General features: G+C 40.7%; 1 protein-coding gene across 1 annotated transcript in view; it reads left to right on the top strand.

Annotated features, from left to right (window-relative positions):
• Window positions 1–14,049, top strand: part of Map3k3 (mitogen-activated protein kinase kinase kinase 3) — a 69,903-nt gene that overhangs the window by 20,600 nt on the left and 35,254 nt on the right. The window contains exons 3-5 of the mRNA XM_021177855.3: window positions 6,397–6,437; window positions 10,261–10,360; window positions 13,275–13,388. Of these exons, the coding sequence (XP_021033514.1) occupies window positions 6,397–6,437; window positions 10,261–10,360; window positions 13,275–13,388 (255 nt within the window). The remainder of the gene's footprint in view (window positions 1–6,396; window positions 6,438–10,260; window positions 10,361–13,274; window positions 13,389–14,049) is intronic.

Genomic DNA, 14,049 nt, shown 5'->3' with positions numbered 1-14,049 from the left:
ATTCTACCTACTGAGCTATACCCAAGCCTGAGTATTTGTGTTGGATTTTTTTTTTCTCAGTAGCTGTGGCACCTCTCCAGTCAGTTTAATTTATGTCTGCAGTCAAGCTTCTTAAAGATACCCTCCTCAAAATGTGCTGTGTTTTGTGTACCCCAGAAATCACACAGTACTGGGAAATAGCTGGGAAAGAGAGAGGGAAGGATGAAAAGGAAGGTGGGCATGGGTCAGTGCTTACAACCCTAGCATTCATGGATCACTGTTTTATGCCAGCCTGCTCTGTATAGTGAGACCTTGTCTTAGGAAAAAAAAAAAAAATGAGGGCTGGGAGTGAGAAAAATGAGAGGGTGGATTTGAGAGAAATGATAGCTGGACTTGGCTGTGTATCGTGATGTGGTATAGAGAGTGAGAGAGAACCTACCACATCTGCAGTTTTGAAAAACCTAAAAATTCTGTAAAACTAAAATGTTTAGGGCGTTTTTGTTGCTGTTATTTAAATTTTAGTTATTTCTATGTGTATGGGTATTTTACCCATGTGTCTGTGTGCCGTGAACATGACTGATGGTTGTGAGTTACTGTGTGGGTACTGGGAACTAAACCCAGGTCCTCTGGAAGAGCGGGTAGTGCTCCGTCGCAGTTTGTTTTTATTTGCAGAATTCTGTATTAACAAACCATATTCTGTATTAACAAATAATCTTGAATCTCTGTGCTTAATCTGGTGAGTCCAGTATGAGGGGTAGGATAGATTTCTCCATAATCACTATACTCATGTTGAAACATCATGAAACTCCCTTGAAACATCCAGCTACCAGAACTCAGTTCTGTCCCAGCTGTTGATCAAAACCACATACAGCTAACTCCTGGAAATAGCGTGAGGGTGTTCTTTCTGCCTTGGCTGCAGGTGGCTTCTGTAGCTGCTGCCCTCAGTGAGGAAGAAGCAGCATGTGGTATACAGCGTACACACCATGCTACCTTTCTAAGTCCTAAATGTGCAGTCTAGACAATTTTGCTTCCAAGTATTTTGGCAAAAGATAGTGGAGTTTTTGTAATCATTTATTGAGAATTTATATGTCAGATATCATTTGGATCTCATTGTGTGATTATATAATTTAAATTTTTGGAAAGTCTATCCAGTAAAGTATGATCACCAGTCTCACTTTACAAATGAGAAAATTGAGTCACAGAGAGATTTAAACGACAAGAGCAAGATTGTACAGCCAAGAAACTGTAGAATCAGAACTTAAAGAAGGTAGTTTGATTCCTATGCTGACATTGAAAAAATGTTTATGTGTTTGAGTATTTTGCCTAAATGTTTGTATGTGTAATATGCCCATATCTGGTGACCGAAGAGGTCAGAAGAGGGCATCAGCTCTCTGGAGTTGGAGTTATAGATAGTGTGGGCCACTTCATGGGTGCTAGGGACCAAGTCCCACCCTCTGCAAGAGCAGCAGAGGCTTTTAGCCTCCAAGCTCTCTCTTCAGTCCCCAAAACTATCTTAATTTTTTTGTTGTTTTTATTAGTGAACTTTATTTAAAATTTTAAATGCAGTCCTTTTCTTTTCTTTTCTTTTCTTTTCTTTTCTTTTCTTTTCTTTTCTTGGATATTTTCTTTATTTACATTTCAAATGTTATCCCCTTTCCCGGTTTCCCGTCTGGAAATCCTCTATCCCATCCCTCCTCCCCCTGCTTCTATGAGAGTGCTCACCTCCCCCACCACACCTACCCATTCCTGCCTCCCTGCTCTGACATTCTCCAACACTATCTTAATTATTAATTTTTATTAATTTTTATTTTTTTAAATTAAAAAAAAAGATTTATTTATTATATGTAGCTGTCTTCAGACACACCAGAAGAGGGGGTCAGATCTCATTATGGGTAGTTGTGAGCCACCATGTGGTTGCTGGGATTTGAACTCAGGACCTTCAGAAGAGCAGTCAGTGCTCTTAACCGCTGAGCCATCTCTCTAGCCCATTATGTAACCCTGGCTGTCCTGGAATTCACTATGTAGATCAGTTTAGCCTTGAACTCATAGAGATCCACCTGCCTCTGCCTCTGCTTCCTGGGTTCTGGGACTAAAAGTGGCTGCTGTAGCTACTTCTTCTAATGGAGAGGGCACATGGAGGAGAGGAGAGGGAGAATGTGCCTCTGTGTGTGTGTCCCCGTCTGTCTGTCCATCTGTTTATGTGCCCGTGTCTGTACATCTGTGGAGGTCAGAGAGTTGGTTCTTTCCTACCATGTGATTGCAATGGTTCTTAGACTTGGCAATGAGTGCCTCTCTTCTCTGGGTTCTCTCTCTGTCTCCAGCGCTGCCTTCATCTCTGATTCAAGTCCATGTCAAGCAGATGAAGTTTTGCTTCATCTTAGATTGGGGTGTGCCAAGGGATGTGAGAACTCTCTGTTTAGAGGTTGACTAAAGAGAAGGAAGGTATTGAGAGGAGCGAAAAGCCAGAAGTTGAAAGCTTGGGTGGTCACGTGTTGGGGGAAGGGTGAGAGGCCATGAAAGAGGAACCAACCAAGGAGCAGAAGTGGTTAGAATGCTGTTAAGTTCTGTAGGCTGGAACTAAGTCATAGAAATCAGAGGAGACTAGGTTTAAACTAAGTCAAGGAGAATAGTGTGGGAGTTGAGCATTAGTGGTCTTAATCTGAATTTACTTGTGGCTGACAGGAGAAACTCAGATTTGGGAATTAGCCAGATTAGTCTATCTGGGCAAAGGATGATATCCGTTGAAATCTGCATTCTGTTTTGTCATAGCATCAGAAAAAGCATCTTTTTTTTTAAAAAAAGATTTATTTATTATATGTAAGTACACTGTAGCTGTCTTCAGACACTCCAGAAGAGGGAGTCAGTTCTTATTATGGATGGTTGTGAGCCACCATGTGGTTGCTGGGATTTGAACTCTGGACCTTCGGAAGAGCAGTCGGGTGCTCTTACTCACTGAGCCACCTCGCCAGCCCAAAAGGCATCTTTTTATATACTCTTTTACTAGTCATGGACTTGCTTAGACTTTGGTAGGAGTGATTTGGAGCTTGAAGTAAAAGTTCAGTTCCCCTTTGCACTAACTTAATGTAGAACAATGCTTGAGTTATGGCCACCCTGCACTAGACAAGCTCCTTCAGTTCAGTAAAGGGTCTGAGGAAGGTTTTATAGGTGTATCTAAATAGTGTTGGTCTAGTTGAAGAATGAGTACTTTTACTATGCTTTAAGCCATAATTGTAAGAAATTTTAATTATATTTTAGTTTGTTCTTTGTGTATATATATGCCAGCTTATGTGGACAGAAATCAGAGGGCAACTTTTGAAAATTGTTCTTTTTCTTCACCATTTGGGTCTTGGGACAGATCACAGGTTTGGCTGCATTAGCTGAGCCATCTCACGAGTTCCTGAATCATCTATCTGGCTCTGATATTTTCTTTTATTCTAGTTTAGTGATTCTTAAGCTATGGCCTAGAGACCCTGTAGGATCCTCCTTTGGTCCTTTGAAAGACACTGGGAGTATATGGAGTTAAAACTGTTTTCATAATGATTCTGTGATGTTATGCCCTGTTTACCTTCGTCCTCACAGGGATGTATAGGGACTTTCCAGAGGCTTCATGATATAGGTTATTACAATAGATTGAATAGATTGTAGAAACAGGCATGAAAATTCTGACATCTTAGGCCATGCATTAAAGAGATCTACATTCAGTCACTATTTTTTGAAATATTAATATTTTACATTAAAAGTAAGTAAAAGTAATATAATTTTACATTAAAAGTAAAATTACATTTTACATTAAAAGTAATTAAGTGATCTTAATTACTGTTAGTAAACAAAGTATAAGTTTTTACATATATGAAATCTCTTTGAGAGCTGCAGTAGTTTTTAAGGTATGTATTAGAACCAGTATTCCATTTCAAGGAATGGGAAGGAATTCTAGCTTTATAATCTCCTGGGAAAAGAAAGTCCTTTCTGCATCCTTCCCTCCTTACAAACTCCCTTCCTTTTCTTCTGTGTGTTCTTCATCTTTAGATGCCTAAAGCCCTCTTTCTTCCCAGCTACAGTCTATTAATTTGTCTTTTTCAGAATAATTCATTAATTGATGTGAACTGTTTTTCTCTTTTATCTGTTATTTACTGATTTCCTGACAATATTATTTTCAAAACGTTATGTCTGGTTTTTTTTCTTCTCTGATATCTCTTTGCTTTTCCTGTCATTTTCAGATTCCCTTAAGGTGTTTGCAATTAACTGGGACTACATAAGCCTACACCACCACACCCAGTTTAATTTTTTTTAAAGAGTTATTATATTTATGAGTACACTTAGCTGTCTTCAGACTCATCAGAAAGGGGTCTCGGATCCCATTACAGATGGTTGTGAGCCACTGTGTGGTTGCTGGGAGTTGAACTCAGGACCTCTGGAAGAGCTCTTAACTGCTGAGCCATCTCTCCAGCTACCCCAATTTACTTTTTATTTCTGACATTTACACTTGGTTTTGTTCTTATGTCCATCCATCCATTTAACAAACATTCTAATCACACATATAATGTGCCATTCAGTTGTTTGGCACAGAGGTACAGAAACTGGATAAGCAGTCCTTGCCTTTCCAAAATTTATAGGCTATCTGGATAGTCACATTGGATTAAATTAAGAAAGAACAGTATCTAAGGTTATTTGTCTAGTTTCCTAGTTTACTGGGGTAATCTTGGGAGGATTGTGGGAAATGAATAATAGAACTAACAGCAGCAGCTATAGAAGCAAAAACCACTTATTACATGTTTACTTCATGTCAGATATTTTCCTAATATTATCTTATGTAGTTCTCATTGCAACTCGGCAAGGTATATTTAGCCCCATTCTGCAGTTGTAAACACTGAGGCATAGAAATGATAAGCGGTGTTACATTATTTGTACCTAGAAAGATATGCGGCAAGATTTTTATTTAAGTATGTATGTATGTATGTATGTGTGTATTGTATGTATATGTGCATATGCCTGAAGTTAGAGGCATCTCCTGGAGCTGGAGTTACAAACAGTTGTGAGCTATCTCTTGTGAGTGCTGGTAGAGAAATTCAGAGTCAGTTGTAAAAATAGTGAATGTGTAAAACTAGAAAGCTAGTGTATTGGGGCAGAGCAACCAACCAGGAGTAGCCACTTAGTAATTTTGTTAAAATGTTTGGAAGCTGGAGAGAGAATTCAGCAGTTGAGAGCACTTGCTATTATTTCAGAGGATCTGACTTTGATTCTCAGCACCCATATCAGGTGGTTCACAGCTACCTGTCACTCCAGCTGCAGGAGGATCCATTGTCAACACAATAGAGAATAATGGTCTTTAGCCCTAAGAGGGGGGTGTGGACATGGTTCCACCCCTAGCTGAGAAGTTGTTTGCATCTGATACCTGTTGGCAAAGTGGAATCAATTTCTTTCTATTGGAGTGCCATTAGGTATATCAACCTCACTCCAGGGCAGGCCCCATGCCCAGGAGTAGTTGTCTAACACAAAATGAACTCTTGTTTGTTTTGATTTTTAGCTTTGTGTTTTTGTGGATGTCTTAAATGTTCTAATGCGGTGAAGAGACATCACATGTAACCAAGGCAACTCCTACAGAGAAGCAATTGCTGGGGGATGGTAGCACATGCTTTCAATCCCAGCACTTATCTCTGAGTTCAAGATAATCCTGGCTACAGATCGAGTTTTCAGATAGCAAGGGCTACACAGAGAAACCCTGTCTCAAAAAATAAAAACAAAACAAATTTTTTTTTTAAATGAAGGAAGCATTTAATTGGCTTGCTTACAGTTTCAGAGGGTTAGTCCATGATCATCAATGGTGGAAAGCAGACATGCTGGAGCAGTAGCTGAGAGTTATATCCTCATCTTTAGGAGAAGTCAGAGACAGACACACAGACAGACGCCAGAGGGAGAGAGGGAGAGGGAGAGAGAGAGAGATAGAGATACTGGCCCTGATATGGCCATTTGAAACCCCATGCCCCCCCCCCAAGTGATACACCTCCTTCAACAAGGCCATACCTCCTAACCATCCCTAAATAGTTTACTAACTTGCATTTAAACATATAAGTCTGTGGGAGCTATTCTGGTTTAAACCACCACAGTCGTTCTGTTTGTTTTTGAAAGAGAGAAAAAACAAAAAGTTGGTGGGGTGGGGGAGGTTCTGGGAGGAATTGGAGGAGGAGAAAACATGATCAGAATATTTCATATGAAAATGTTTTGAAGGGAAAAAGGGGGAAATTAAAGCAGAATTTTCAAGTTTGAAGGAAAGAGTAAGTCGTCTTTCTGAGTGGAGAATCTGGAACAGGAGCCATTAGGTGTTTTATTAATGGTAATGTTTGCCCAATGCCTAAAGGGCTATCCATGACTGGGAAACTTCAGAGAACTTGCTAACCTATTTGTTACTCCTTTTGGCAGAGTGACGTCAGAATCAAGTTTGAACACAATGGGGAGAGACGGTAAGCTGCATTCTGTGTTAATGTATGCTGAAGTCCTGGGAAAGCACTGAGCTCAGAAAACTACCTCTAGTAATATTATAAAACTTCCTTTCTCTTTTTAATTCACGTTTCTTGTTAATGTTTTAGTTGTAGTTATTTTGCAAAATGCCAAGGTAGAAATTCTCAGTAAGAAAAATGTGATTCTACTTAATTCTCTGCTCATCAAGGAGCATTTAGGGCCCTGTGTTGTTGGTGTGGCCTCTGCTCACCTACACTTGCTCTCAGGGTTGTCACACACCCTGCTGCTCCTTCCCGTACCTCCTCTCCTTCCCTTTGTGTGTTTCCTTAGTTACTTGTCTGCTACTGTAATAAAACACCATGATGGAGGCCATTATAAAAGTTTCAGAAGGTTCTAGTCCATGACAGGGAAGCAAAGGCATGGTTAGAGCAGTCACTGAGAGCTCACATTGTGACTCAAGTAGGAGGTGGAGAGAGTAACTTGAAAAGGTGGGAGACTTTTTTTTTAAGATTTATTTATTTATTATATGTAAGTACACTGTAGCTGTCTTCAGACACACCAGAAGAGGGGTCAGATCTCATTTCCGGTGGTTGTGAGCCACCATGTGGTTGCTGGGATTTGAACTCTGGACCTTCGGAAGAACAGTCGGGTGCTCTTACCCACTGAGCCATCTCACCAGCCCCGGTGGGAGACTTTTAAAACCTCAAAGCCCTCCTTCAGTGGCACAGTTCTTCCAACAAGGCCACACCTCCTAATTTTCCCCATACAATTCTACCAGTGGGGTTCCAGTATTCAAACATAGGGGGCATTCTCATTTGGACCACCACAGAGGGGTAAACAGCTTCCCACAAGGTCAGAGTCCTGCTGTAGGTGCCCCAGTACCTCTACTCCTTTTCTTTATTCTGAGTTTTCTGCAGCTGATGCATTTCAACCCACTTTGAAATCAGCTCCAAAGGAGATGGATAGTTGCTGTTCTCCTTCAAAATGACCCATTCTCAGAGACATGTACAAGGTTGGAAGAGCTTCCTAGTGAAAGTACTGTGGAAATGGTAATTCTGCAGAGCCAGGGTCCTGCTGCTGCTTTGAGCTCTAGGGCTTTTCTAAACCTAGAGGAGGGAAGAGCAGAGCTGTTCCCAGTTCCATACCCTGTGTCCCAACAGTAGCAAGGAAGTTAGGCTGCCACTTCATCATTGGTACTTTTTAGTTTCTGGCCTGACAGTTTTTGAGGACTGAAGAAACTTAGAGCACCAGGGGCTTTTCAGAAGTAGATATGGAATCAAAAGCTCAATTGTGCTGGAGCTTAATTATGCAGTTATGGTCTCCTGGGTTCCCTGTTCCCAAAGTGGTCTGCAGTTTCAGTGAGTGGACTTAAACTGTGAAAGTCTATGTGTTTGATTTCACAGAGGCTGCCAGAGAGAAACCACAAGTATTTAAGGTAGTCAGGCAGGAATAGCTTTCTGAAGCCTGAGCCACAGAATGTTGCTATCAAGGTTTTGAAAATCTACCATTTTTTTTTTTCCACCAAGTTGTTTTCAGGAACCATGGGATTTTGCAGTTTGTGTACTTGTGTAGAACTGAGGGCTGAGAGAGTTAGCAGTACCAGAAGAGCCCAACTTAGGTTGTTCTGTACCAGATCTCTCTAGTGTCATGTATTTCATTTCTTAGGATTTTGTAAAGAGGGTCATTGTAGACTTTCTTTTGTGTTAATATCTTTTCTTTTTTAAAATCTTATGTGTCCCTGTTTTGCCTGCATGTATGTCTGTGCATCACCTGTGTGCCAGGTGCCTGAGAAGGCCAGAAGCGAGCATTGAATCCCCTGGAACTGGAACTAGGATGTTAGCTGCTACGTGGGTGCTGGGAGACAAACTCTAGGGCTTCTGGAACTATCGAATCATCTCTTATAAATGAAGGCCTGTGTCGATTTGGAATTTACAGAAAAAGTCAAAGAAGTAGTGACTTGTACTTTTGTCCAGGCACTCACATTAATAAAATTCCATTTTAGAAGTGGAGGACCTCGACTATCCTGTAAGAGGGCAGAGAGGACGACTGGTTCCCTCTGAAAAACTTAGTAGTAGGACACAATCCAGCCTTTCCTAAGGTCTGTTGGTCAGTGCAGTGGCAGCGGCTTGGCTCTTACTAGCTCTGGAAAGCCACAGTTTCTGACCATAAGCCGACTTTGAAGCAGTGTAGGGTGACTGAGGTCTCATAGCCAGACGTGATGCAGAAAAGCTCACCTCTCAGCTTGGCTGCTTTCCCTTATCTGAGGCTCGAGAGATAGTCTTTTTCTTATTGATTTTTCCCTTCAATTCTTTCTTTTTTTCTTCTTTCCAAGGGAATGGGAATTGACATACTTTTTCACAGTATAACTCAGACAGACATTGAAGCAACCTTGTATCAACCTAGGACTTGGGATCCTCCTGCCTCAGCCTTCTCCCCAAATTACCCAAGACAAGATTTCTCTGTGTAGCCTTGCCTGTCCTAGAACTAACTCTGTAGACCAGGATGGCCTTGAATTAACAGATCTACCTGTCTCTGCCTCCCAAGTGCTGGGATTGAAGGTATATGCCATCACTACGCAGCTTTTTAAAAAAATTTTTTATTTGATTTTCATTGGTGTTTTGCCTACATATGTGTCTGTGTGAGGGTGTCAGAAACTCTGGAACTGGACTTAAAGACAGTTATGAGATTTCTTGTGCTCTTAACCACTGAGCCAACACATGTGCCACCAATTCCAACTTTAATTTTCTTAAAATTAAAATATATTTTGTTTTATTTTATTTGTTTGGGTGTTTTGCCTACATGTGTGCCTGTATACCACTGTATGCCTGGTGCATTAGAAGTCAAACCTGGTTCCTATGGAAGAGTAGGTAGTGCCCTTAACTACAGAGCCATCTCTCTAACCCCCTATACCTTCTAGTTTTTTTTTAAATTTAATTTTATTTATTTTTATCAATCCCAGCCTTTATTGGTTTTCTTGACTTTTATGGCTTAATTTCTTTGATAATTTATATTGTCATTAGAAGGTTTATGGTTTTGAGACAGGGTCAAACCGGACTTTTATATTTCACCATTCAGTCCTGTCTGGCCTCTGTAGACCAGGCTGCTCTCAGATTTACAGAGATCTGCCTGCTAACTGACTTCCAAGTGCTTGGATTAAAAGACTGTACTACCATTTTGGGCAAGAATTTAATTTTTTTTTTTAAAGATTTATTTATTATATGTAAGTACACTGTAGCTGTCTTCAGACACTCCAGAAGAGGGCGCCAGATCTCGTTGCGGATGGTTGTGAGCCACCATGTGGTTGCTGGGATTTGAACTCTGGACCTTCGGAAGAGCAGTCGGGTGCTCTTACCCACTGAGCCATCTCACCAGCCCCCCTTTTTTTTTTTTGTCAAGGCAACTACTCTATCACTTAGCTTTATTTCCAGTCCAAGAAAACAAATTTGACAGCAAAATTATTTTCTGTGGTTATTTCTGTGAATATGTATGCTCCCATAGACTTGTGTATTTGAACATTAGATTTCTGATTGGGCTGTTTGGGAAGGCTTAGGAGGTGCAGGCTGGAGGAGGTGTGTCACTGGGAGTGGTTTCCAAAGCCCATGCCAGGCCCAGTGTCCGTCTGCTGCTTGTGGATGAGGTTACAGTGCTCCGGCACCACCATGATGGTCTTAGACTCGTCCTCTGAAACTGTAAGCAAGCCCCCAACTACATGTTTCCTTACGTAAGTTGCTTGGTTATGGTGTCTCTTCACAGCAATAGAGCAGTAACTAAGATAGTTTCTAAATTTTAAATATATGGTTAACCAACATTCTTGTTCCCTTTTAGAATTATAGCATTCAGCCGGCCTGTGAGATACGAAGATGTGGAGCACAAGGTGACAACAGTCTTTGGGCAGCCTCTTGATTTGCATTATATGAATAATGAGGTAAGAGAGATGGGTGGGGAAGGGCCAAGAAGGACAGCCATGTGCATTTTCTTACATTTTACCTGAAAATTTGTTAGTCTGTTTCTTTAATATCATCTGAGAGTTTTCTGTTTCTGGAGCCTCTTATTAATTGCAAAAATTTGGGATTTTTATTTACCATATAAGAGATTATTTAGCTACTTTCACCATCCTTATTCAGTAACAAGTAGATCAGATATTCCATGGTGGGATAAGATACAGTACCAGAGCCAAGGCTTTTTTTATTTGTTTGTTTCTTTATATTTTTGTAATAGATTTTTCCTCAGCACAGCCTTAACAAAAGTGGAAATTTTAGCAGAGGCTAGGACAGTATAAGGAACTAAGGGATAGATCATCTACTACGGTCATAAAGGGTAAATTCTTTTAGAGTTAATTCCGATTGTGGCTTCTTTCAAAAGTTAGCATCTAAGCCAGGTGGTGGCACACGCTCTTAATCCCAGCACTCGGGAGGCAGAGACAGGCGGATCTCTGAGTTTGAGGTCAGCCTGGTCTACAGTGAGTTTCAGGACAGAGAAACCCTGCCTCAAAAAAAACAAACAAAGAAACAAACAAATTAACATTTAATACATTGATTAACTATTTCATGCCTAAGACAGACAGAAGAACAACAGTCCTTATTTATTTCTGTTCCATAGTCCACCTAGGAAGAAGTTTTTTTGAAGATGACTTTATTTTTCCAGCTCTTAAGAAAGGCTACAGTTGCTTTAGGCTAGTGGTTTTTCTTACTCTGAAAGGCAATGTATTTATGCTTATGTAACAGAAAACATGTATGTTAAAGGGAAGGTGTTGGGGACAACTGGACAACAGCCATCCAAGTGCTTCACCACTGAGCCACGCCCCTAACCTCTTACTGTGTAGTTTTATATTTGATAACAAACTAGAAGATGTCTCTGCAGTTTAGTCCCTAAACTGGGGTTGCTGAGAGTTATAGGTAGTTATTTACTTAGACAGTCTCAACATGAAGCCCAGGCTATCTTTGAACTCACGATCTTCCTGCTTCAGACACTTCTGTGCGGGGATTATAGGTGTGTACTCACACCTGGACTTAGTTGCTGAAGGTCTTGTTTTGTTTTTTTATACAAGGTCCTTTTAAGTAACCCCCTCTGGCCTTAAAATTGTGGTCTTTTTGCTTTTGCTTCTCAAGTACTGGCATTACAAGTGGCATGCGCCATCACACCACCCAGTGATCTTTAGTTTTTTTAAATAATTTTTTTAAATGTGGCAAACTTGGTAAGTAAATCACTAACTCATAATTTACAAAAATAAAGATGCATCTTGGTGGCAGTAGCACAGGCTAAATCAGACAAGTGAAAATCTTTTCTTTATTGTTGTTGCTGTTTTATTGGGGCAAAGTCTATCTGTAGCCCAAGCTGACCTGAAACACATCATGTTGCCAAGACAGACTGGCCTCAAACTTGTGTAATTCTCATACTTCAGCCTTCTTAGTGCTGGTATACCAGGTGTGTGCCACTGTCTCTGGCCTAAGACTAAAGCTTTAACAATTGAACTGAGGGTCTGGGAATGTGGCTCGGTGGGTGAGAGCACTCGGTCTGGGAACGTGGCTCGGTGGGTGAGAGCACTCGGTCTGGGAACGTGGCTCGGTGGGTGAGAGCACTTGCTACTTTTGCAGAGGATGCAGATTTGGTTCCCAGCACCACATGGTAACTCCCTACTGCCCATGGTTCTAGTTTGAGGAGATCTAATACCTTCTGATCTGTATAAGCTCAAGGCACACACCTGGACACCTGCATTTATGCAGGCAACACATGCATATTCATTTAAATACTAAGTATACACTCAAAAAAATAAAGAATTTAATCTAGGGGCTATAGAGATGACTCAGCAGATAAGAGAACTTGCTTTTGAAGAGGACTCAGGTTTGGTTCCCAGCACCCATATCAAGCCGCTCATAATGACCTAAAACTCCATTTCTAAAGGATACAATATACTCTCTGGTCTCTACAGACACCTGCATGCATGTGGTACACATATACATATACTCAGGACCACTCCTAAAATAAACTTTTAAAACAAAGAGGTTTGGCATCCCAGCACTCAGAAGGCAGAGTCAGAAAGCTGAGTTCAAGGCCAACCTGGTTTACAAAGTGAGTTTCAAGACAGCCAAGGCTGCATATACCCTGTCTCAAAAAACAAACAAGACATACATGCATATAACACACACACATATTATGATTCCATTTATATTAAAAGTTTAGAAAATAGAAAACTATAGAGATAGAAAATATGATGCTGGCTGCCTGACATTGGTAATGGGAATGGGGGACAAACTATAAATGGGCATAAGACATACATCTTTGTAGTGATGGCACTGTTTTAAGATTGAGAAGGCTGGAGAGATGGCTCAGTGGTTAAGAGCACTGACTACTCTTCCAAAGGTCCTGAGTTCAAATCTCAGCAACCACATGATGGCTCACAACCATCTGTACTCATATACATAAAATAAATAAATAAATCTGTGTGTGTGTGTGTGTTTCGAGACAGGGTTTCTCTGTGTAGCCCTGGCTGTCCTGGAACTCACTTTGTAGACCAAGCTGGCCTCGAACTCAGAAATCCACCTGCCTCTGCCTCCCGAGTGCTGGGATCAAAGGCGTGTGCCACCACCACCCAGCTATAAATAAATCTTTTTTTAAAAAAAGATTGAGAAGGACGGATGGGTGTACAACTCTAAGTCTCTTTAGGAATTACTTCACATTGAGAGGAGACAAAACCATGTGATTTCTGCTAGATCTCTTCAGACCCCAGTGAAGCCAATGAGATGGTTTCTCTCTAAAACATATTTTAGATTTTGTTTTGCAAACTAAAGCACTGAAATGGATTTGTATTTTGTATGATTTTCTGTGTCCTGTTGTTGTAGCTCTCCATCCTGTTGAAAAACCAAGATGATCTCGATAAAGCCATTGACATTTTGGATAGAAGCTCAAGTATGAAGAGCCTTAGGATACTACTGTTATCCCAGGACAGAAACCATGTAAGTAGCCTCTGTCATGGCCCCGCAACTGAAGACAGACTTTACATTTCTTCATTTTGCCTTGCTTATTTGATAGTATGTTGTGTTTCTTAGCCAAAGTACGAGTATAACATTCAGTCCAGCCCCATCAGGGACCAGCAAGTTTTCTACATTTGATTTCATTGGAAGCCAGATTGTTAGGGTTAGCTACAACAAAGATTATTTGACTAACAGTATTGGGGGTGGGGGGTGGGAGAATATTTCATGGTGAAGGAGAAAACATTTTACACACACACACACAGAGTCCTTCTATTAGATTTTTGACCTTAATAAAAGATATTTATGTAGCATAGAAGTTACCAAAAGCTGTCAGGGATTTGAGACTCATGCTTTTTGAAACCAACTTCCTCAACTCCAAGGCCTTGCCTTGCCTAGGAGACACATTATGAGAAACATACTTTTACTTCTGTTCACTGGGGAAAAATTGCCCTAGAGTATACCAGCTTAAAGTGCTCATTTACTAAATGTCTGGGAATTATCTCTTACATAATTTCCTGTACTGAACGGTCCCTATGGATGTACATTCTGTAATTGCATTCTGTGTGTACATTGTATTCTTGCAATCTTGACCTGTCTGCCATTACTGTAGATGCATGTTCCTGAAGGTTTCTTGGCACCCTTC

This window comes from Mus caroli, unplaced genomic scaffold (genome assembly GCF_978045245.1).
Source record: "Mus caroli unplaced genomic scaffold, Mus_caroli_1 scaffold_13, whole genome shotgun sequence".
Lineage (NCBI taxonomy): Eukaryota > Metazoa > Chordata > Mammalia > Rodentia > Muridae > Mus > Mus caroli.
The sequence above is the reverse complement of the archived record's forward strand: the minus strand, read 5'-3'. Positions and strand labels throughout refer to the sequence as shown.